General features: G+C 34.8%; 1 protein-coding gene across 17 annotated transcripts in view; it reads left to right on the top strand.

The window, feature by feature from the left end:
• Positions 1-25,177, top strand: part of GPHN (gephyrin) — a 608,525-nt gene that overhangs the window by 563,580 nt on the left and 19,768 nt on the right. For all 17 annotated transcript variants that reach the window (XM_032405331.1, XM_032405333.1, XM_032405334.1 and 14 more), the window contains 2 exons: positions 10,353-10,440; positions 23,331-23,404. In XM_032405331.1, coding sequence (XP_032261222.1) covers positions 10,353-10,440; positions 23,331-23,404 — 162 coding nt within the window. The remainder of the gene's footprint in view (positions 1-10,352; positions 10,441-23,330; positions 23,405-25,177) is intronic.

Raw genomic sequence — 25,177 nt, forward strand, 5'->3', positions numbered from 1 at the left:
TCATATCTGCTGGGCCTGCTTGGCTCTGTCACAGACTGGTGTTTGGGATTTGAATTGCCTGCTCCTGTTGTTGCCAATTTGTGAAGCTGCCTCTTCACCTTAAAGCATGAAACAGAAAGGGAACAAGCACTGAGATAGCAAACTGGATTCTTATAAAACTGGCGTATTTAGAAGGGGTTATCAAGGTAGACTTCACAGTACAGTGATTATTCGGGCAAAGCTCAGTGCTTCATGTCTTCCAATTTGTGAAACAAACATATCCTAACATCTTAGTTGTTTACCTACTGTTCTAAAAGTAGAAATTTCTAACTATCAGGGAGAATTTAGATCCAAATTTAATTCTTGTCATCTTTATAAACTGCCTTTCTTCTCTTATGAAATGAACACCTTTTCTGCTCAAAATGTAAAGTTTTAATTTTTGAGTCAACATAATAGATTTATTTTCTCATAGATTTCTAAATAGATTTATTTATTAAGAGAGGTATCTCATTTTCTATTGGCGAACCAAAAATATTCTTTCTACTTACCAAATGTGTTTAACAATAAGAGATTCTTCCCACTCTCGGGGACGGACTTTTTTGGTGGCTACTACAGTTTCCTTTCTTAAGCCTTAAGAGTTGCTGTTATAGTTGATGTTAGATTCTTCTAAAAATGACCTCCAGGTATTACTGTACTTTTAGAAATTGTTTTCTTACTTAGAAAGTAATATCTTCCAGAAAGCCTTTCCTGATTATCCCATGCCAATTCTGATCATTCTGTCCCACTCAATATTTATACCATTTTACCTTATATGTATTTTCATTTTAATTAATGTATTTGAATTCAATCAGTGATATTAATTTCATTGCTTATTTCATTCATTTTCCTAAATTTTTATCATATGTTTTCTGTATTAGCTTTTAAACTTAAAGGCAGGGACCATGTTTTCTTCTGTCTTTACATGACTTTATAGTGCCTAAACACCCAGTGGGACTGAAGAAGGACTAAATGATGGCTACATGTAGTATGAAGTTTAATCAATAATGAAGTTGATACCCAGAAAATACTTGTAGTTGAGGAATTTACCCTGGACCTCTGAGGAAATCAGTATATGATTAGTATACTTCCAGAACTGGGGTTTTGGGGGGTTTTGTTGTGTTGTTGTTATCTTGCTATGATCAGCTGACATTATTCCTTAATCTCCAAATCCTAGAATTTTTCTCACTTTCCCACTGTCATCTTCACTCATCTTAAAATGATACAGCTACAGTTGGTGAAACAGATGAAATAGGAAACTAATTAACAGCTGTTGTCCATCTGCATGTTTATATTAAATATTTTAAAATAAAACTGCATTTACATTCTGAATGCTCTGTCTGAAATCCATAAAATCTAAACTTGGGTAAAGACTCTGTCTTCGTTTTGAATTTTATAGTAGACTTCATGATAAAGCAAAAAAAAAATTATGTCAGAGTCAGGATTATAGTAAGTTAAGGCAGACACAAATTTTAAAAAGCAAAAATCTGAACTGAAAGTGGGCTCTCAAAGCCCTCTGAAATCTGAAAAGATGTTATCAAAAGATATCATACCTTCTAGACATATTCTTCTTTCACAGAAATTGAAGTACATAAAGTATTAAGAAAGCTACATGCATTCTCTGAGATTTATTTTGAGATTTGTTTTACCTTTCCCTTTTATCTACTTTCTGTTAAGTTTAAGCTTCTTTGATATTCAGTTAAGTTAGAATTAAGTTAGAATTCCAGGGAAAGTACAGTTATTATTATTGGTAGCCATTTCCCAAGCTGAAAGTGAATGTCATAACTTTGGGGGGAAAAATGCCTTTTTTTTTAATTCAAGTCAAATAGTCAAATGCTCCTGATGTTCAGAAAGTGAGAGAAAGAAAAGTATGATCTGCAAGATGAGTACTATATTTCAGTGCTCTAGTCAGTTTCTCCCTCTACACTTCAGTCTATATGTGAAAAGAAAATATTAATTTCAGTTATTTCCATAGAATCACAGTATCTTAGAATTGAAAGGAACTTCCAATGTTAGCCTGTCCAGTCTCTTTTTCCCGATGGAGGTATTAGAGAAATGTCTAACAGCTAGCCATCAGGTTTTTGTTCAATGCTTTTAGTGAGAAACATCTTTACTTGCATTATGAGGCAGCTCATTCTATTGTTGAATGGCTGTTGTGCTGAGGATGTTTTTGCATTACACTGAGCCAAAGTCTTTATCTCTGTTTCTTCCATCCATTACCCTTAATTCTGCCCTCTGGAGCAACACCAAATAAATTTACTACCTCTTCTACATGACAACCTTTCAAAGAGAGTGCTATTTATGATTATATAAATGCTAAGTAGTATCTTCTATCTGCAGACAATATTATTATATTATATTATACTTGTAATAGCTGTACATTCTTCATTCCCAAAGCTACTGTAGAGAGATTGAGTTGAGGCCAGGGTTAATTCAGTTGATTTGTTGAGTGCCTACAATGTGCAGGGATTTGGCAGGGCAATCAAGAAGCCTAGAAAAAATGAGACCTTGTCTTGTGAGACAACCATACATTATTGTATCAATTTTATAAATTTGCCTTTTCTCACAATTTGTTGCCTCTCTTTATCCTTTTTAGTTCTTTTAACTTAAATTCCACTTTGACATTAATATGCCACTCCTGCTTTTTCACTTATTTATACCTGGCTGGTGTCTTTTTGCCCTATCAGGTTTTTTTCAGTCTTTCATCTTTTAGCGTATCCATTGTGAATAACATTCAAATGGGATTTGAGCTTTAAAAAAAAAAGGCTTGATTTTGCACGAGCCTTGAGTTACTGTAACCCTGATCCTGGCATAAAATTTATTTTGCTTTACCATGAAGTTTGCCATAAATGATTCCCTTGCGACGCCTAGGTGGCTCAGTTGTTAAACGGCTGCCTTCGGCTCAGGTCATGATCCCAGAGTCCTGGGATCGAGCCCCGCATCGGGCTCCCTGATCAGCAAGAAGCCTGCTTCTCCCTCTCCCACTCCCCCTGCTTGTGTTCCCTCTCTCGCTATCTCTCTCTCTGTCAAATAAATAAATAAAATCTTTTAAAAAAATGATTCCCTTGATGTTTTTTCTTCCAACTTACTTTATGTTTACAATTTATCCAACTTTGTTATTTCTTCCTTGTCCTTTTTTCTATTGTTGGTTTGATCCAGGTGTTATTTGTTCCCTTTTGCCCTCTTACTATTTTGGAAGGTGTGCTATACTTTACCATTCTCTTCATGCTTCCTTCTAATTTCTGATATTCATAATCAAATATACATTTTTCCACTATTATATTTTTTAAAAGGTGCTTACTATATCCCTTCTCCAAGGCATTCTTATTTCCTCTGTGTGCCCCTACACCAGTGAACTTTTACTTTCCCCATCTCCTCTCACCCCTAAACTTTTAGGTATTGCTGAGAAAATGCTTTGAATTCTAGAATTAAGTTTTCTTTTGCAGTATGTCTCTACAACTTCTGGGAAATCCATATTTAGTACATACATTATAACTTTCCAGTTTATTTGATCATTATTCACTTAGATTTAGCTGTATAGTTTTATTTATGTGTTTGTAAATGTATTTGAAAAGTGCTTCCTCTCCTCTTCATCTTCCCCTATCTTGAGATTTCTGATCTATTTTTTTTCATTTAGAGTCATTTTTCCAGAACATTACTGGTTGATTTATTATCTGAATCTTTGCATTTTCACAAATATGATTCTTCTGTCCTGATAGGTGAATGGATCTGACTGGGTATAGGATTTGGAGGTTGCAGGCCTTTTTTCTCTGAATATGTTTATGGTAATCTATTATTTTATAGTTTGGGTATTGTAGGTAAGAAGTCCAAAGCCAATATTCTTTTTCCTTTGTTAATAAGCCCAATCTTTCTGTCTGACAGCTTGTAAGATTTTCTTTTTATCCTTGAAATTACAAAATTTACCAAGACATTCTTAGGTTTCTGTTTTTGGGCAATCTTGTCTTGAACTCAGTAAATTTTTTTAACTTCCAAGCCCTTTTCAAATAAGTGAAATTTTCCTCTCTTTTCCCCCTCCATCGGTTCCTTTTTTTCTTTATGGAATTCCTATTGATAATATGTCAGCCTCTTGCTCTGTCTTCCAAGTTTCTTATTATTTCCTGCATTGACTTCCATCATTTTTTAGTTTTGTACATTCCTTTCAGATATTTTTTAGAGGGGGGGAGGGGCAAAAGGAGAGGGAGAGAGAGAATCTCCAGCAGACTCCCTGAGGAGCACAGAGCCCAACTGGAGGCTTGATCTCATGACCCTGAGATCATGACCTGAGCTGAAATTAAGAGTCAGATGCTTAATTGAGCCACCCAGGTGCCCCCATTCCTTTGAGATATTTCTACCACTTAGTCTTTCAGGCCACTAATTGAGTTTGCATTAGGCACTATATTCACCTTCATCTACTAAATTTTTAAACTTGAAAATCATGTTTTTCATTCCAGAACATCATTTTAATGTTATGTCTATTTCCATTAGTGCTTTAATTGTTTGTTGTTATTCTTGCTGAAATTATTATTTCTCCCAGCAGTTTTATTTCAGTAGAAGCTGTCCTAAATTGTGCTTATTCTTCTACCCTCCAGCTGCTGGCTTCTTAGATTGCTGGTATTTTCCTTTGCCTACTGAGAGTTCTATTTATTCTCAGCCCTCAGGAAGCTGCTAGGATACCATGGCCCTGATGTGAACGTAATTGTAGTAGATAAAAGGATCATAAGTAAAAGGCATGGAAATCACAACTCATGAATTGCAAGGCACCAACAGCAAGCTGTCCGTGTTCTATTGAAATACAAAAAAAGAAAGAAAGAGAGGAAGGAAAGAATGATACCTTTGTGCTTAAATTGGGTTCCACTCAGCTTCAAGTGGGTTTACATCAGTGAATGTTAGAGATAGAAAGAATGTGGTCCAAATGTTCTTATTTTACAAATAAGAATAATGAGACTCCAAAAAGTGATGTTTGCTTTTCAGAATTATCTCAGTTAGCAGGAGACAAAACTGGATTCTAGACTTTGTGACACTCAGGGCTTCAATTAACAGTTCTATTTTCTCACCTAGTACTTAAATTTTTAGCATTTTGTACTAAATCAGCTGTCTTTTAGAATGTTTTTATATAATATTGGTACTCTAAGAGAACAATGGGTAGATACTTAATAATTCAAGTGAAAATGGAAAGTGCTAGTAAACCAAGATTAATGCTGGTATTCGATTTATCTTTAAAGAAATGATTAATCGCCATTCAAGTCTAATTAAAATTACAGTTGTTAATGAAGGAAGAATTAAATGATATCACAATATCCCTTTAAGATGTGCTGCTCTTTGAGAAAAGGGAAGCTACTGGTATATACTGAGGAAAGTTAATCTGTTTAATCCAGCATCCCCTCCAGTGGCAATGGTGAGAAGATAGTTCAAATTTTAAAAGTACAAATTGTCCGGTTTTTATCATTTCTATATAGCATCCATAAATAGGATTTATATATTTAGATAAAAATGATAAATAGCTTTTATCTGAAGGCATACTGTGTATAACAAATTACCTTTCATTATGTGAATATTACTATAGTTTAAAAGAGTAGTAGAGTGAACAAAGGGTAACCTCGAACATTTCACTACCACTGTGAACCTCAGTGCCCTCTCCTGCCCTGCCTACCACATAGAGTTGTGAAATTAACACATACCTGTGAAAGTGTATTGTTCTTCTAAAATGTGCATATTATTGTCATTACTTTTATTTCTTAAATATCAAATGATCTAATATATACAAAGTAATGTCATTTAAAAGACATATAAGATATATAAGGTAATATTATATAATAAAAGATCAGATTATGATGTTTTAGTTTTACTCTCCCTTCTTTGAGAAAATTAATATACCATGATCTATTTAACAAAACTGAAAAATCATGAATAGTTTTTATTCTGCTATAATATCCACAATTATAATCCTTGTTACCTATTCCTTTTATCATTATTCAGAGTAATTGCTTAGTTTTAGAAAACAAACTTGTTTTTATTTCTTAAGAAAATGAGGGAAGAGGGAATATGAAATATGGGAAAATATTAGCATTTGTCAAATCTGAAAGATAGATACATGGCTGTTATACTATTATGTTATGTTGGAAATATTTTTATCATTTAAAATATAATATGAATCATAAAAAGAGAGCAAATTTATGACTTGTAAACAAGCCCTAAAGTTACATTTAATCAAAATCTTTAGTTTCCATCTGTACATAGGATCAGAATCACATTTGTTTCATTCCCCAGAATTATACTGACATGTCCACACATGCACTTTCCTAGTCAACACAGATAGATTCTCACTTTTTGCCTTACCATTTGATGCTTTTGTACAAAGGCCCATTCTCATGAGAGTTTTCCTTGTATGACATGTCATGCTCCTAAAAGAACTAGACAGTCACTCTGATGAGTCAGTGGGATAGAATAAATACTTAATGAGGATCCAGAGGCTCTTGTTCTAGCTCTGCCACGTTGCTCTACCTCACCTTTAAAACACTACTTTGGGGGGGCACCTGGGTGGCTCAGTCGTTAAGCATCTGCCTTCGGCTCAGGTCATGGTTCCAGGATCCTGGGATCAAGCCCCGCATCGGGCTCTCTGCTCGGCAGGAAGCCTACTTCTTCCTCTCCCACTCCCCCTGCTTGTGTTCCCTCTCTCGCTGTGTCTCTCTCTGTCAAATAAATAAATAAAAATTTAAAAAAAAAAAAAAATAAAAAAAAAATAAAACACTACTTTGGGGACACGTGGGTGGCTCAGCTGGTTAGCATCTGACTCTTGATCTCAGCTCAGGTCTTGATCTCAGGTCATTGGGCGTAGAGCCTACTTAAAAAATAAATAAAACGCTACTTTTCTCAGAATATTACTTTCTTTTTCTATAAAATGAGCATGATATTACCTGTTCAATCTACTTCGCAGACTTATTATCAATAAATAGAGTTATAGTATGCAACATAAATGAAGTTATAGATCCTCTGACTATTGGCATACATTTGTACCTGACCGTCTACTAAGCCATGATCTCTTACTAGATCCCAGACACCAGAAATATGCAACAGAAAGTAGAGTCAAAGAGAGGGGCAGAGGGGGATAGAGAAGAGCAGGACCCAAAGAATGCACCCAGTTGTGATAATGAACACAATGAGCCCCCCAAAGACCCTTCCAACTTTGAGATTCAATGTTTTGTGAATACACCAGACACAAAGTAGAAAGCAACACTGAAAATGTTCTTTGAATACTAAAAGGCATAAAATCCTTTTTAGTTTATTTCTGCAAGTTAGAAAAGTTCATATGGAGAGCTGATGACTCTGCAGTTTTATAAAATAGGAAAAAAAATCTTCCCCAGATAATATAAAAACAAGTAAGAAAAAAAAAATCACTGAAATGTATGTTTATTTGCATCATCAGCTAGCGTGTCCCAGGACCTTTTTTCCATCTACAAAGATTAATACCATGAAGATGTGTATGTTACTGCTGCTTTGTTTCCAGGGACTTTACCATAATCCTCTGAAGTTGACATGTTATAAATTACATATTGTAAAACTGGTGAAATTAGCTGATGTCTCTTTGTACTAACACAAAATTATATTTTGTTAATAATATTCATTGTCCATTCACCTGAACCACATTCCACATTATCCTGTGTTTGTGTTTTTCCATTTACTCCATTGACCAGCCATTTGGCTCAGCCTGATGATAATAATATTCAACAAGGGAAGGGCCTGGAGCTCTGGGCATGCAGTGATCAGGAACCCATCATGTGCATATCTTATAGTATTTCAATACAATAGAATAAGTTGCTGTCTTTTTCACTAATGTAAAATGAAAAAGACTGATGAAAAATCTGTACAAAATACTTAATTCAAAACTACTTTAAATATACCCATTATTGAATATAATTCCTCTAAGATGTTTGCCTAACCAGTTTAACTTTGAAAGGGATTTTTTTAAGGGTTTTTTTTTTGTTTTTTTTTTATGTTTTAACATAGATCCTATCTTTATCAAATACCTGGGTACCTTTTTGGCTGCATAAGCAATTCAGTAGATGATTTTAAAGAGTCCCTATGTTTGTAGATTGAAGCCCGTGTGAGCCATTTTTCAAACTTATCTATATTTGTGTCTTCTCCTTGGGAGCTTTCTCCTCAGAACCAAACAACCCCCAATATACTCATAGACAGGCCAGTGCTTGGAGAGGAGAATTTTATCCAGATCCAGTAAGAGAACCAACCAGTAAATGAAACTATTTAGGCTGGAACCAGGCCTAGCTTGCTATAGAGCCATTTGGACTTTTCACATATAGTTCTGAATGTATCTAAGGCCCAATCTATGATTTTCTTCTGTGTTAGTCATAAATATTCTCCTAAATAAAAACTATCAAGCATGCTAAAGTTGAACTTTGCCAGGGTGTTAGGTATGTTTATATGATAAGCTTCTGTCAGTAGTACAACAATAATAGCAACTAACTTTTCTTTAAAACTTAGTTTGTACTGTGTACTATTCCATAAACTGTTTTATATGTATTATGTCACTTAATCCTCATAACAACCCTATATTATCTCTACTTTATAGATGGAAAGATGAGGCAAAGAGAAGTTAAGCAACTTGTCCAAAATTCTACATCTAGCAAATAGTAGCACCAGGATTTAAACTCAGGCAGTCTGACTTCAGAGTTTAGATTCTTGATCTCTGTGCTATGCCACCTCCCAACTAGCTTATCTCTTCTAGAGCCTTAGAGAGTTGAAGGTAGCCTCTCAGGTGAACCTCAAGTTCCTCTCTTTACCTCTGTCACCCGTAGATAAAAAGGGAAATGATGTCCTACTTATAAATCTTCTTCTCCTCCACCCACTTTTCCTCCTCCTTTCTCCCTCTCTCCCCCATCAAATAATACCTTAAGGTAAAGGGACATGAAAAAAATTTCACAATCAAGAGTGATTTGGAGGAATGTATGCTATCTCATTGAGACATCATTTGATTTCAAGTTAACAAAAAAACATTGAGGCTAACTTAAGCAAAGGAGGGGTTTATGGGAAGATGTAGGGTTATCTCAAGGAACCCAAGAGCAAAATAGTTGTCAAGAGGGACTAAACTCAAGAACTGGAAAAACAAGCTAGGATTGCTCCCTTGTTAGATGTCCATGGGGAAAAAAGAGAACTACCTCCCTTCCCCACAGGGTAAGAAGTTCTCAGAAAACAAGGGTATAAGCTAGACAGATATTCCTCAAAAGGCTCCCTTTCTGTACTCTGTCATTTGAAGGGGAATGCAAGTGCAGTGTGTATTACCAGTACCTTTGTATGGAATTCAAGTTGTAACTGGATAGTTCTTTTTAGCTAACCCTTACCTTCCTGTCCCCCTATAAGCCCCCATACCTGGCACTTCGGTTTTTTTCTCAATTTATCAATCTCAAGTTATGCCTTTATAACCCTTCTAACATCCAGAGGATAGACTTTTGATATTGCTCCATCTCTTCTTCTGAGACCTTTGACTTGTGCAATCAAAGGGCCTGTAAACTGGTCTTTTCAGTTGACTATCAGGAATCTGCCTAGTTTCAATCCCTAATATTCATCCTGTCCTTTTACCCTCTCAGAATATTTCATAGTCTCTGCTTTCCTTGTTTTTTCCTAATAAACACCTATTGCCTCTTCCTATTTCTAGGGAACCCCCACCACCACCCTTGTCTTGCTAGATGAAGTCCCAATTCTTGAGCTTGAGAGCCTTCCAAAATCATGTCCTATTCCAGTCCTTCAAGTCCTTCACTCTAGATAGTTCTTTTTCCCCATATTAATCTCCACTGAGGATGCATCACAGGCTGATCCTCTTGTTTATAAGGCCCTTTCTCATTTGTTCCACCTGTGAAAATCTGGCCCATTTCTCAAGGCTTAACTAACTTAAATCATATTCCCTTTATAAAGAGTCTTGTGTGACCTCTCCCAACACCTAGGGTCACCAACCATCCCGGTTTGCCTGGGATTTCCTAGGACATGTGACTTTTAGTACTAAGTCTGGGATTATCCTAAGCAAACTGGGATGGTTAGACAGCCTACCAGCACCTCAATGTCTCCCTCATTATGCTGCCTTGTTAGAGCAAAAAGCCCTGTGAAAGTATCAGTAGCCACTACTTCCACACTTATAAGGTTCTTTCTCTGCAATAAGAGTTATGCTTCCATTGGGCAGAGACGTTTTTGATTCCCACTTCATACAGAATATAGTGCTACACCCATATTAATGCCTACTCAGTGAATAAAGTGGTTTAGTGTTAAGTTGGCATTTAAATATCTAAAATCTTTTCTTGTGGTTAATTTATTTGTCTTTATTTTTTTTCCAGCCCAGATGACTTACTCAATGCCTTGAATGAGGGTATCAGTCGTGCTGATGTCATCATTACATCAGGGGGTGTGTCCATGGGGGAAAAGGTATGAAAAAGTGGGGTTCATGAAAATTTATCTAAGGTAATGTCCTTGATTAACTTTAGTCTGGTAGTTATCTGTTATCTGCACAAATCTGAAAATCCATAGGGCTTCAGAAATTTCTGGGCGTTCTAAAAGGGATGCAGTATGGGTAGATCAGAGGGCTTACCTCAGGAAAAGCTTGGAGACAACTTGCAAAATGATTTTCATGTTCCTTTGAAGATTTCTGTTTCTTTGCTTACTCAACTTTACTATAACGTTAGGACTTCCTTTATACATGATATTTACCCAAGATCCTGTTCTCCCCTGCCACATATTCCAAACCTGATAAAGAACCCTTAGCTCCTCACAGGGAGAAAAGACAGGATTAAGTATTCCATTGCCCCTTTTGACAAATAATAATGATCATAATCATAATAATGATGAAAATAAAATACAAACATATATATAAGTATGTATAGGATTTCATAAGACTAAGTTATTTGCATAAAGTATATGCTTAGTCCTTTAAAAATCACAATTTCAGTGTCTCAGTATCATTAACTTTATATATCTTAATGAAATATGTTGGTTCATGATGATAATTGGGTCCATTGAATAATATTATAAAAGCAAAATATACTTTACTACAATAACCAACCTGATGGGCGCCTGGGTGGCTCAGTCGTTAAGCGTCTGCCTTCGGCTCAGGTCATGGTCCCAGAGTCCTGAGATCGAGCCCCACATCGGGCTCCCTGCTCTGCAGGAAGCCTGCTTCTCCCTCTCCCACTCCCCCTGCTTGTGTTCCCTCTCTCGCTGTGTCTCTCTCTGTCAAATAAATAAATAAAATCTTTAAAAAAAAAAAATAACCAACCTGATGTTTTGGCTCAAAAATGTTTCAGAACACAAAATATTTTGCCGGCCTATAATCCCTTTCCAATTTTTCTTTCTTTCATATTAATGACTAAACTGAAAATTTATAAAAATATTGTCATAATAGCAGTTATTACTAAAATTCAGATTTTTTCCGAGAGCAGCATTTTTAGCTAGATCTTATATATATGATTGTTCTTGGTCTCTGCCCTATCTAGCTATAAAACTGCCTAAATTTATAACCTGACTGTTCGGCAGAATTTAGTGGTGTGAACAGAGAATGCCTCCCTTTCATTCACAACTAGTTTTAGAGTGTCTAAAAATAGCCCTTTAGCAGCCAAAAATCATAGAAGAAAAATAGAGAATCTCAGTCCAAGACTACCATCTCAGATTACATCCAGGAGTGAAGGTGTTGAAGTGTGGGTAGTATTCTCCTTATAGCAGACAGATTGCTGGATTAGTCTTTCCTCAAAGTCTCATAGAAGTCCTTAGCCCCAGGTGGAGCAAACTGCTGCAGACCTCTTCTGAGATCACAAAGGCCAGAGCTGAGGTCTGCATTATGGTAGAATTATAAGAAATAATTTTCAACCTGTCTGTTTTCATTTCCATCAAATTGTCTGTGGTGCTCTGAATAACTTAAGAGCAAACCCTGAAGTTAAGAGTACTTGAATGTTAAATTTGTTGTTTCCAGGGAGTATTTCATGTATAATTTCTTTTGGTTGCTAATGAGCTTAATTATGGACAATACCTATTTTGCAAACCTGAAGGTTGTCTTTTCCAGTACTTCTGAAAAGGCAACAAGCTTCTAACAAACATAGGCTTGGCAATTGTGGCTCAACTATGTAAGGACAGAACACTTCTCAACCTTAACCTTCTTTATTAATGCTAACAAAGATTTCATTTGTCCTAGGAATTTGCTCACAAATAAAGCGAGGCAATATAGTAATGCATATTGGTTTTATTTATTTTATTATCTGTATGGTAAGATACTTACACTAAACCTTTAATTTACTAGGAAGGAAATTTTAGGAACTAGGCATCCCATAGTATTCCATGGGAGCTAATAATTGTTGTTCTTACCTCCTTAAGTGGAAATGAGATGAAAGGAACCAGGAAGAAAGAGATAGATAAAGCATAAATGCAGCAAACTCCTGCCAACCTGCAAATTCTAGTTGCCAAAAGAATTTCAGTTGTACTTCAATAGCAGAAAGAAAAGCCTAAGAGACAGAACATCTGCATCAGCCCAAGGGCTGAGCCTGAAGACCAGTCACTGAAAAGATAGGGAGGTCAAGGAAAGATCCAAAAGCATTATTTAGCAAGCATGAATCTTACATGCAGAAACTCAGATATGCAAGAAATTTATTTACTTGATTCAGCTTAAATCCTACTATGAGCACCTATGCTACAGAACTGGCAGGAAATTTTATTAAGCCATTATGGAGCTCACCTGCACCAAGGATTATGCCAAGAAACTGATAAGGGCTCAAGAGACCAACAGTGAATCAGGGAGACACAGATGGTCACCAGTCTCCACTGTATACATCTAGAATGTCCCTGTAGTGCTGTGATCTCAGGTATTTGCTCCTTTAGGCCTTGCTAGCAGCACTGGGGTCATGGGGAAGCTGGGAGTATTGGGGCAGGGAGAAGGGGCTCCTGCTGCTTATGGGACCCACAGACCTCAGTCCTCTTCTCAGCCAAGAAGAAATGGCCCTTCCACAGTTGCTTCCCTCAAAATCTTTTCCTACCTCCACCTCTGCCCCAAAGTGTTTTTTTTTTTTTTTAATGAAACACTGGCAGTTTCAAGTAAACAGTATCTGCTTTTTGCTCTGAAAACTAAAGAATTATATGCATGACTATAAATTTTCCATAACCTACAGAATTGTAAAATAGCTCAAAGACAATGAAAGGTGCAGATTGCCAAGAAGGATACACTAGATTGGACCCCCAGTAATTTTTTTTTTTTTTTTGCCTATTTGAAAGTCTCTTAATTTTTCCTGATAGTATCCACCTCCTACCTCATATGATCAAAATAATCACAAAGATCATTACTGATCACAAAAAAAAAGGCTTTTCTCAGAGGCTTGCCCTGATTATTTAACAGCAAAAGTGTTAATTAACCATATAGGCCTCTTTAAGTTTGTTTTGCAAATCTAGAGCCATAAAGCAATAGAATATTAAAAATTAATCAACAATATTCCAAACAAATAAATACAAATAAAATTTCCCTTATTATTTCATTCAGCTGTATGTCATTCTTGTTCTGCTAGATCTTGGGTAACCGGTCTGCTTTCATGAACCCATCTGCTTCTATTCTAAAGAGCCCTGGGATTCCTGACGGTCTACTGGTACTACAGAAAAGTTATCTAAGCTATGTCACCTCAGGTGCCTATACCCAAGAGACTGTTCTCTGAAGTGCCAATAGTTCAAAGTACCTGTGATAGTCCTTTTCCCTAGTGCTCTGAATCTTTGTTGCAGGCACAAACTATTTACTGTAGCTTTTAGCAGAGCTTTCAGGCAAGCATTAGAGGAAAACAGAAACTTTCTAAAGATGACAGATACTTAATAGCTGTACTTAATTTATTACTGTAACCAATAATATCAGAATAGAAGATAAGTAAAATTCTCTATTCAGATACAGTATGTAACTATGTCATAAAAGTTTTGATGTGTTTCCCCTGAGGATGCAGACACATTACGGACAGCAAGGGCATTGTCAAATCTCCAGTCATGTCCCATAAAACAAAATTTCTGAAATGTTTATATTAACATTTTACATATATGGATCTAACCCAGGGCACACTGAGCATCTCTTCTCAGATATGACAGCAACTCCCCTCACATGACACTCTTACAATGGTAACATATCAAACAAACCTAATTATTTCTAACATCCCTTTTTATAAGATGAAAGAAAAAAAATCTGTGATTTTCTAGAGACCTTCTAGGAAATTTCAAACATAGTTTTAGGTGTAAAAGATATTCTGAAAGTTTTACTTTTTACTAAATTTAGGTCTGCTCTTTAGAAGGCAAAATCAAAAGAGTTGTCAAAAAAGAACTGGGTATTCGATTAAGATAGGATCATGGGTACCTGAGAAACAGTACTGGTTACCTAATTTTTCAAAGCAAGAATAAAATAATTGGGGATAAGCACAGAAAGTAACATAATTGTAAATAATCTTAGCTCATTTGTAAATGAGGAAACTTTGTTCTTTATTTTTTCTTTAAATAAAGGCAAAATAAACATAAAGTACAAAAAGGAGATTGCACAAAAAATAACCTTGAGTTTCATGGGGAAAGCATTAATCAGTAAACTAAAGAAATAAGCTCATCAAACCTGAGTAAACTTACTAAAATTTTAATATAGTTCTCAGCTTCATTTTAGACAAAGGTATTATAAACCAAGGCAAATAAAAAATCTCTTTCAAAGTTTTGTCCTTTATTATGTTATTTTATATTTTGAAACAAACCGCCACTTTACTTTAGAACAAAGAGTGGGCCCCAGACCCACGAGGGTCCCTAAGACACTTTAAGTGGGTCTGCAAGGTCAAAACGACTTTCATAATAATAAAACTAAGACTTTATTTGACTTTTTTATTCTCCTCTCATGAATGTACCATGAGTTTTTCCAGTGGCTATATATTATATGATATCACATCAGACTCAGTGCAGAAGCAAATAAGAGGATCCAACTGACTTCTATTAAGCCAAACACTAAAGAAAGTTTCAAAATTATGAAAACAATGCATTAAAAAGTTACTTATATCAACATGAAATGGCTTTGTCATTGCTATTTCCAAATGAAACAACAAATTTTAAAAATTTTTTAGCTTTAGTTTCTAATACAGTAAATATCTATTAGACATAACCCACATAAACAAAAGCTCTGGGGATCCATATAAATTTTAATTTAAGAGCATGTAAAGTGTCCTGAGACCAAATATCTTGAGGACTGAACCTAAAAAAAAATACTTTTTTTCCTTGAAAAATAAAAGAACACACATAGTTACACTTCTCTGTCATTATTGTCCCTAGCATAATTGTAACACCCATATTTCATTATAATGTTTAAGAAAATAACTAATTTTTATTCCACAGTGAAAACTAGATAATTGAGAAATCATATATAAACATTTGAGCAGATTAGCAAAGTTCATAAACACACAGAATATAACTTTCTACAGCCACATGCATCCCTTTTGTACTTTCTTAATGTAGCAAAGATGAACAAACATATTAATTAACATGACCTAAAGATATAGCCTCTCTCTAGCATATTAAAATAAGAAGCAAAGTATGTTAGCTTTAAAATAAAAGTATGAATGGTCCCCAACTTACAATGGTTCAACTTAACAAATTTCAACTTTACGATGGTGTAAAAGTGATGCGTATTAGTAGAAACCATACTTCAGATTTTGAATTTTGATCTTTTCCCAGGCTAGCAATATGCAGGGCAATAATCTCATGATTTTGGGCAGCCACAGCAAGCTGCAGCTCCCTGTCAGCCACAATCATAAGGGTAAACAATTGATAAACTTACAATCATTCTGTATCATACAATAATTCTGATTTGATTTTCGCTTTCAGTATAGTATTCAACAAATTACATCAGATATTCAGCACTTTATTATAAAATAGGCTTTGCAGAAGTGTTCTGTAATGTAAGTGTTCCGAACATGATTAAGGTAAGCTAGGCTAAGCTATGATGTTGGGTGGGTTAGGTTTATTAAATATGTTTTCAACTTATGATATTTTCAATTCACAATGGGTCAGGTGGTAGCTTCACCATAAGTGAAGGAAGATCTGTATATTAACTTAAAATTATGCTTGGTTATTAATGATCCAGTATTCTGTCTTACTTAGAAATCATCTAGGTGTCTGATAATTATTTGTTAATTAATTAATTTTATATCAGTTCAATAAGATTTTGTTACTTAAAGATCCTGAAAATTATTTTCAAGCAGACATACTACAAACATAATTACTATTGAAATTTAAAGTTTTTCAGAATAATGATTCAATTATATTGTACCCAATTTTACATTTTTCACATTCTTAAAATATTACATAGGAAAAGCATTAGCTTATTTGATGAATAAACCTATATAAACTTAATAAAAACAAACCCAAGCAAAATAAAAAGTATTTGCTTAATTATACTTAACACTGATAAATAAGAAAAAGAACATGGCTGGGTTTTCGTAATGACTAAAGTTATTTGTCAAAGATTTATCTTAACTTTGTGATCTTTGATGCTTAAACTTACAAGAATACCTTTTAATGTAGCTCATTTAAAATATAAGTTAAATTTCCTTATTATCTGGTAATTTTAGGAAGATTCTATATAAGCACTTATTTATTTCTCTAAGTCTATCAGAACAGAGCACCTTTAATTTAAGAGACAATATAATTATTTTGATATATTTTTCTTCTTCCCCCTTGCAAATCAAACTTTACTGTGGCCCTAAAATGGGGGCGCTTCTCTCCAGATCCTTCTGAAACTGGAGAGTTGGAGATTAGGGACTCTTGGATCACCCCTCCCAACACCTTCATCACATTGAGACTCAGATGAAGAGGGGTGGGGTAGGAGGAGTATGGTAGGAGGGAGGCACCCTGAATCCAAAGCACACCCTGAGGAAGGCCCACTCTGCTTGGTGGTCTCATAGGCATATGATTTATGAATACTTTCCAGAAGTAGGAAAACATTTCACACTCACAAAATGAGATAAATGTCTTTGTGGATCACAGATACATAGATACACAGACACATAAAAAAAATACAGCTTCATCTCAACAACTTCAACCACAGGTCACGAATAAACACAGAAACAAAAAAACTTACTGGTCCACAAATAAAGAGCTGTTTCCCTTCCTAGAGGTCACAAAGTTCTTGATTGGTTTAGGTTCAAAATGACAGAAAGACAAATAAGCGAGAAAGACTAATAAGCCAGATTCTCTGTCTTCTCTTACCTGAGAATAAATTTCAATCATCCACTTACAGGAATCATCAGCCTATAAAACCAAATTCCCAATCATGGCTGCCACAAGGGGGAATACCTTATTGGCCATGCACGGAAACAAAATAGAATCAAAATCAATAAAGGGAACAAAATTAGAGAAACCAAAAGTTAGCAGAGTTCAAGTTTTATTGCTGCTTGGCATTGACTCCATGAACCTAAGAAAAGTATGGTCAGGTGTAAGCCACCTATAAAGTACACTTTTCTAGCAATCAAGTTTACCTGGCTCCATCAGGTAAACCCATGGGGCATCTCAGTGGAGCCTCCAGAATTATTAGTGTAATGTTTTATAGGTAAAATCATGAATTTCATATACATATAAAATAAACACAGGTCAAGATTTTATTTAACTCATTAGTTAATGAAGGGACCAGTAAGATGTTACAACTGGTTCAAAGGAGAATTCAAAGAACACACACATACAGATAATCAGGAATGCTGAGATAAATTTGCTAATAGATGCAAAACTGCTTTATATCCACAGGCAAATAATCAATTATATCTCCACAGACAGAGTTAATTTGCATTTCTTTGAATAATAATCTTATTTACCATCAGTTTTCTATACCTTAATTTTTTTAAGTTTTTAGTTTAATTCCAGTTAGTTAACATATAGTGTTATATTAGTTTCAGGTGTACAATATAGTGATTCAGCACTTCCATACATCACCCAGTGCTCATCACCACAAGCACACTCCTTAATCTCCATCCCCTATTTCACCCATCCTCCCACCCACCTCCCCTCTGGTAACCATCAGTTTGTTCTCTATAGTTAAGAGTTTGTTTTTTGATTTCTCTCTCTCTTTCTCTCTCTCATTTTTTCCCTTTGCTTGTTTGTTTTATTTCTTAAATTCCAATATGAGTGAAATCATATGGTATTTGTCTTTCTCTGACTGACTTATTTTGCTTGGCATTATACTCTCTAGCTCCATCCATGTCATTGTAAATGGCAAGATTTCATTCTTTTTTATCACTGAATAATATTCCATTTCTAATACCTTAATTTTTATAAAATAGCTCAAAGATGATAAAACACACAAGCCAGAAGGTTGTGCTATACTGGACACCCAATAATCTTTGTTGCCCATTTTAAAGTCTTTCACAATTTATCTAATGTTGTTTGTTCTTACCTGAGTTGAGGAAAAGACCTTGCTTCTTCATCCATTCATTTTTCTTCTTCCCATCTGACTCTAGCTTTCAGAATATCAGACAGAGATCCTTGCTGCTTCTATAGGTAAACAAAATTTAAGAACAGTGGTGATTCTCAGCCTTTATGGCTATGTCTGGTACAGGTTTTCTCTCTGTCACAAGAAACATGAATATTCATGTTCAAAAAGAGTGAGAGGGGTTTTTTTTTTTTTCCAAGAAAAATAAAATACTTCCATTCATTTAGCAAATATGTAATGAGCATATCTGCTTTCCAAACTCTGTGTCATAACCTTTAAGGCCCTGCAAGTATGGCCTCCGCCTGTCTCTCCAGCCTCATCTTATGCCTCTTTCCACTCATTCACTACCTTTCATTGTCTTTTCAGTTCTAGACACATTCTTTACTGCTTTAGAAGCTTTGGTATGTACGTCCCTCTGCCTGGAATTCTCACCTCTTCACGCTTCGAATGGCTGAATTCTTCTCATCCTCACCACCTCTTTTAAAATGGCCTTTCCTTATTCTCCACCCTGCCCATTATTCTCTATCCCAGCACCTGCTTATTTCCTTCATATCATGTACCACACTTTATAATTATTTTATTTCTTGGTTTACTTATTTTAGTCTGTCTTCGTTGGTAAAATACAACAGAACATTTTTGTGTCAGGGACCATGTCTGTTCTTGTTCACCATTAAATCTCTAGCACATATAGAATTTGTGATATATGATAGACTCATAAGTATTGAACTAAGAAATGAATGAATAAATGAATGGCATGTGCTATTCACTAAGGATTTCACATATGTATACAAGGTTCCTGTTCTTACAAACTGTGTAGTCCAATAAAGGATACATACCAGTTATCAGACAATTGCAATAGAACCTAGGTGTGTGATATCAGAAGGACATAGTATTATAAGGGCACATAGAACTCTTTAGAGTTCTGCTTCTGCTGTGATACAGTGGCTTATTTGGACCAACCCTCCCACCAAGAACAACTATAAAAGCTGTATAATTTTTTTTCATATTTTAAAGAAGAAAAAAGAAAAAGCAGGTGTCTGAAGAGAACCACCAAGACAGCCAGTATTCAAGGCACCAACATCTCAGAAAAGTGAACCACAGAGAAGTAGCATTTACTAATTCCTAAGCCAGGAGAATAGGGGGAGGTGTAATGGTACAAGAGACCAAAAGCCAACCATCGCAGAGTAGCTAAGAGCCTAAGAAAAAAAACAATTTTTGGCAGTCTTAGGAGTTCAGGGCCTGTAGTGGAGGGGGCGGGGGCTGACTGGCAAATATCTCAGGCTCTCAGTTTAAACCCTGGAAGCGCTAGGTATAAGGACAAACTGGAAATATACCAGCCTTCACAAAGACTGAAATTGAGCGTTAGATTATCTCAGTCTCTGATTAGGTCAGGCAATCTTTAGTTTACTTTAACTAACTGCCAATGGAAATTAAATCCTTTCTGGAAAAATATATCATCATCTAGAACCTCTTTACTTCTTTTCACATTTAATGTTTGGGCTTCAGTTTTTAAAATCACCAGACATGCTAGAGATAGGACAAAATCACTAAAAATCAAGAAAGAAAAACAAGATAGGACAGCCCTAAAAATGTTACTGATGTTTATTTTGTCCCATGTGAAATTTTAAAAACTGTAATTAATATTTTTAAGAAAAAAGAAATGACAAAATGAAGAATTTCACTGGAAAGCTAGAGTCTATTCATTATATTCAAAATTCTAGAAAAGGGATGGAAAATATGGAAAAGAGCATAAAAGACATATGGGATGTGGTAAAAGGTCTAACATACATGTAGTTGGAGTCCAGAAGGAAAGGAAAGAGAGTGAGCAGAAGCAATATTGAAGAAATATTGGCAGAGTTTTCCAAAACCAACGAAAGACATCAAGCCAGAAATTCAAGGAAGTCTGCTAATGTCAAGCAGGATAAATACAAAAACAAACAAACACATACCTGGGTAATCATAGCAAAACTACTGAAAACCAAGGACAAAGAGAAAGTCTTGCCAGAAGGATTCATTACTTTCAAAGGACCAACAATTAAACTAACAAATGATCCAAACAGATACGATGGAACACAGAAAACAATGGCATAGCATTTGTAAAGTGCTAAAAGAAAATAACGGCTGGTGTAGAACTGTATATACAGCAAAAAATTCCTTCAAAAATGAAGATAAAGACATTTTCAGCCCAATAAAAACTGAGCACAGGGAATTTTTTATCAGGAAAATTGTAGAGGAAATAAAAAGATATTGACTGTTTAAACAAAAAAAAGAGAGACAGAACATAAGTAATTAGAGCCTACCAATGGGTTAAGTTACTGTATTTTGAATATAATGTAGCCACTTAAAATTAGAGGAGGTAGCTCATGAGATGTCCTAGATATTCCTTTGGATAGAAAAGCAAGTTGCAAATCTGTATGTAAAGTATTCTGTCATGTGCATTCAAAAAATATGTTTGTAAATGCACAGACAAGTGTAGCAGTGATGGGAAGGACGAGTTTAAAACTTTATTTTCCATTTTTCTATCTGCGTTTTTACCACAATATATTTTTAACTTTTGAATTAAAATTATTTAAATAAAAAAAAGAAAGAAAGATTGTGGAGCTACGGAAATGCAGAAAGGATTAAAGAGCAAAAGAAAGTGTTAATATGTGGTTAAATGTAAATGAGTGTTGATTGTATAAAATAATAATGTCTTATGAGGTTAAAATATGTTTATATATAAACGTTGTATATTAAATTGTAAATATAGAGTGTATATTGTCTGTATAGTATATATAGAAATATATATAACAGTTAAATATATATATACACACATATACACACACATACCTAAAATGTATATAGAATATATGATACATTATAGTACAAAAAGCAGAGAGGAATAAATGGAGTTAACATGTTTTAAGTTTCATGCATTGTCTGGGAAGTAATAAAAATATCAAGTTATGGTGGACTATTATAAGTCAAGAATGCATATTGTAATCTCTGAAATAACCACTAAAATAATAATAAAAGAACGTGTAACTAACAAGCTAATAGAAGAGAAAGAAATTAAAATAACAAAAAAATTGATGAATTCAAAAGAAGAAAAAATGAAATAAAACAGAAGTGACAAATAGAAAATAAATAGTAGGTGGTAGTTTTAAACCCAAATATAGCAGAAATTATATTAAATGTGAATGGACTAAGTCCTCCAATTAAAAATTGTCATCTGGATTGTAAAAAGACAATAAATTGTTTGATGGTAATAAAAGACCCACCTTAAATAGAAAGACACGGCAAATTGAAAGTAAAAGAATTAAAAAAAAAAGTTACAATGCAAGATAGCTGGTGTGGCTGTATTGATATCAGAGAGGTTAAAAGGATTACAAGATATTAGGAGGGAAATTTCATATATTTAAATGGACTGGTTCATCAGAAAAACATAACAACTCTGAATTTGCATCTGATAATATAACCTCAAAATAAAGATAAGCAATTTATCATCCAGCCTTGGGAATTAAGGGAGACTGAGAAAATGACTGAGACTGAGATAAGGGGTGGAGAGAGGAAGGTAGAAAGAAAGAGTATTCCAGACAGAAGGAAAAACATTTTCAGAGACTGAGGGCAAGAAAGTCTTAGAAACTTAAAAGTGATATAGTCTTGCTGGAATGGAGAGAGAGAGAGAGAGAAAAGAGGGTGAGGAGGAAGAAAGAGAGAGAGATTGGGATTGAGAAAGAGCAATGGGGTTGGATGGGAAGAGGATTGCCTGATGAGAGTAATGATTTTTAAAAGGGGACTAGAAAACATGAGAATCATAGATATGATATTAAGAAGATGAGACTTTTTTCCTGGAAAAGAGGAAGTTTTGATGTATTATATGATGACTTGATCAGACTTGTTTTCAAGAGATCTCTCTTACTACTGGGGGGGGAATGAATTGGAGGGGGGCAGGACTATTGGGAGAGAGACCTATTTCAATAATCCAAGTGAGATAATGTTGGCTGAGGCTGTGGAAATAGAAGGGAACAGATTTTTAAAATAAAATATCCCAAGCTTGTGAAATATTTACAATTTTAGTAGGTTTCTTAGATTAATGAACAGGAAACTCAGCAATAGACCTAGGAGTTGAGAAATTTTTAGGACTGCAATTTTTTTCTCTATGTCTATAAAACCAATTGCATGGCAATGTTGTCTTTCATTTCCAAAGGTCAGGTTTTGTGAAACCACTGTGGATTAGTTGTAACTTTAGGTTGGTTGTTTTTGTTGGCAGAATAAAAATTTGGAACAATTAAACTCCCTTGACTTTCTATTTTAGAACTCCCTCCCTATTTTTTTATTTTAATTGACTTATTTAGATTTGGCAGTCCGTGGGCAATGCCCAAGTCTTTCCTCAAGGAATGTGTACATTACTTTAAGTCCATTAAGGAGAATAATGTAGTACACATACATGGGGCTTCCCTGACCTAGCAAAACTTCTTAAGCTTTTTATTTGTTAACATCCTTTCTCAAACATAAAATTCTGTATTAAAAGAGAAACAATAACCCATCAAGTAATGTGGTTATTTGGTTTATTATCTAACTATTTCTACTAGAATGTATTTTTTATGAAAGCGGGGCCATTGTCTCTTTTGTTCAAGCCTATATCCCCCTATACCTAGATTAGTACTCAGCATATACCAGGTACTCAATAAATATTTATTAAAGAATAAGTGAACGATAGGAATGAAGAAATGAAGGAATTTGCCTTAAGTAAATCAACTTCACTGAAGTAAGATGTTTCTTTTCATTTCAATCTTATAAATTTGTTTTATTTTCATGTAAAGTTTTGAAAGTCTGATATTAGAATGTTTGAAAATAAAGTGATTGTTTTTCATATTTGCAGGACTATCTCAAGCAGGTGCTGGACATTGATCTTCATGCTCAGATCCATTTTGGCAGGGTTTTTATGAAACCCGGGTATGAAAATAATCTTATTATCTCATATATGGGGTTGGTTTGGCTTGCTTTCACTAACAAAGTTTTAAATGCTTTCTTTTTTACATTTTCTATTATGGATTATTTACTCTAATAAAAGAAATATTATACTATTAGAATTCCTTGCACAAGGGTAGCTCCTATCTGAAATGGAATTCATCTTCCTTATGAATCACTGGATTTGTTACAAATGAAGCAAAACAACTTTCCAAACCTTTTCTCTCTTTAGTTTCCATGTCTAGTTCCTTCTTTCTCTTTTTCTCTTTCTCTTCATACTGCTTCTTTCTCTCGTTTTAAAAACATTTTAGTATGAAAATTCTCAAAATGGGCATCTGGGTGGCTCAGTCGGTTAAGCGTCTCCCTTCAGCTCAGGTCATGATCCCAGAGTCCCAGAATCGAGTCCCACATCGGGCTCGCTGCTCAGTGGGGAGTCTGCTTTTCCCTCTGACCCTTCCTCCTCTAGTGCTTTCTCTCTCTCACTCTCTCTCAAATAAATAATATCTTAAAATAAAAAGAAAAGAAAATTCTCAAAATGCATAAAAGTAGGGAGTACAATGAAACCTCCATGTACCCATCACCCAGCTTCAGGAACTATTAACATCTTTCCATAACTGTTTTATCATTCCCCTCCCTCACCTTTTTGAGGGGACAGGGGGCTAGATTGTTTAGTGTTTTTATTTTGTTTTGTTTGTTTGTTTTGGACTGTTTTAAAACAAATTCTACAATGTCATTTTGGTATACATCTTAAGAAATAATAACAATAACAGCAGCATTCTCTTGTGTAATCACAATGGTATTTTTCACCTAACAAAATAAATAAGAATACCTTAATATCATCTGATACCCTGATCATATTCAAAATTCTCCCAAATGTCAAGAAAAAGAATGCCTTCTTACATGTTTTATTTGAATTAGAATTCAAGTCACGTCCACTCACTGTATTTGTTGTTAAATCTCTGTTAAATAATAACATTTACCTCCTTTTTTTGTCATGCCATTGACTTGAAGAAACTGCATCATTTGTCCTAATGAATGGATTTGGGTAATCGTTTCCTTGCAGTGGTAGTTAACTTGTTCCTCTCTCTTTCCAGTATATTCTACAGACTGGAAGTTAGATCTAAAAGCTTGATTACATTCAGATTCTTTTTTTTTTCCTTTGCAAAAATACTTCAAAAGTAATGTTTCATATTGTTTCTTACTACCTCCCAGGAAAAAGAAAAATAACTACATTCCAAGATCTGGCACATCTCCTAAAGGGCTGATGGAGGTTCTGTAATCAGTTGTAAATCCTCAAAGAATGCCACACATTGGTGTTGAAATATGTGTGGCCATGTCTTTAAGCAATAGTTTGCCTGTTCAGACCCCTACTACTCTATAAACCTTTCATTCATTATTTAAAGGATTCACTGTGTAGGTGAGCATTCTAATTCTAACACACCTCCATGCTGTCAGGGACAACAGTAAATAATGCTTTAGTTCAGAACTATACTCTGATGGTTGCTCATGTGAATCTGAAGAGAGAGAGAGGTGATACTTACCAGTTGTTATGAGTGAGCTATGGGAACCATCAGTAAATTCCAGAAACCTTTTTTAAGTGTCAAGCCAGCCTTCCTAATCTCCCAGATTTACTGGGTACCTCTCATCAGGTCTAGGACAGAGATCAGGCTTTACCACTATGATTTTGCCATTCAAGTATGAAGTTAAGATTAACCCTAACATCTTCTCCACAGTTTGATAGAATTTAGAATTCTTGAC

Source organism: Phoca vitulina, unplaced genomic scaffold (genome assembly GCF_004348235.1).
Source record: "Phoca vitulina isolate PV1807 unplaced genomic scaffold, GSC_HSeal_1.0 scaffold7, whole genome shotgun sequence".
In the NCBI taxonomy this organism is placed as follows: domain Eukaryota; kingdom Metazoa; phylum Chordata; class Mammalia; order Carnivora; family Phocidae; genus Phoca; species Phoca vitulina.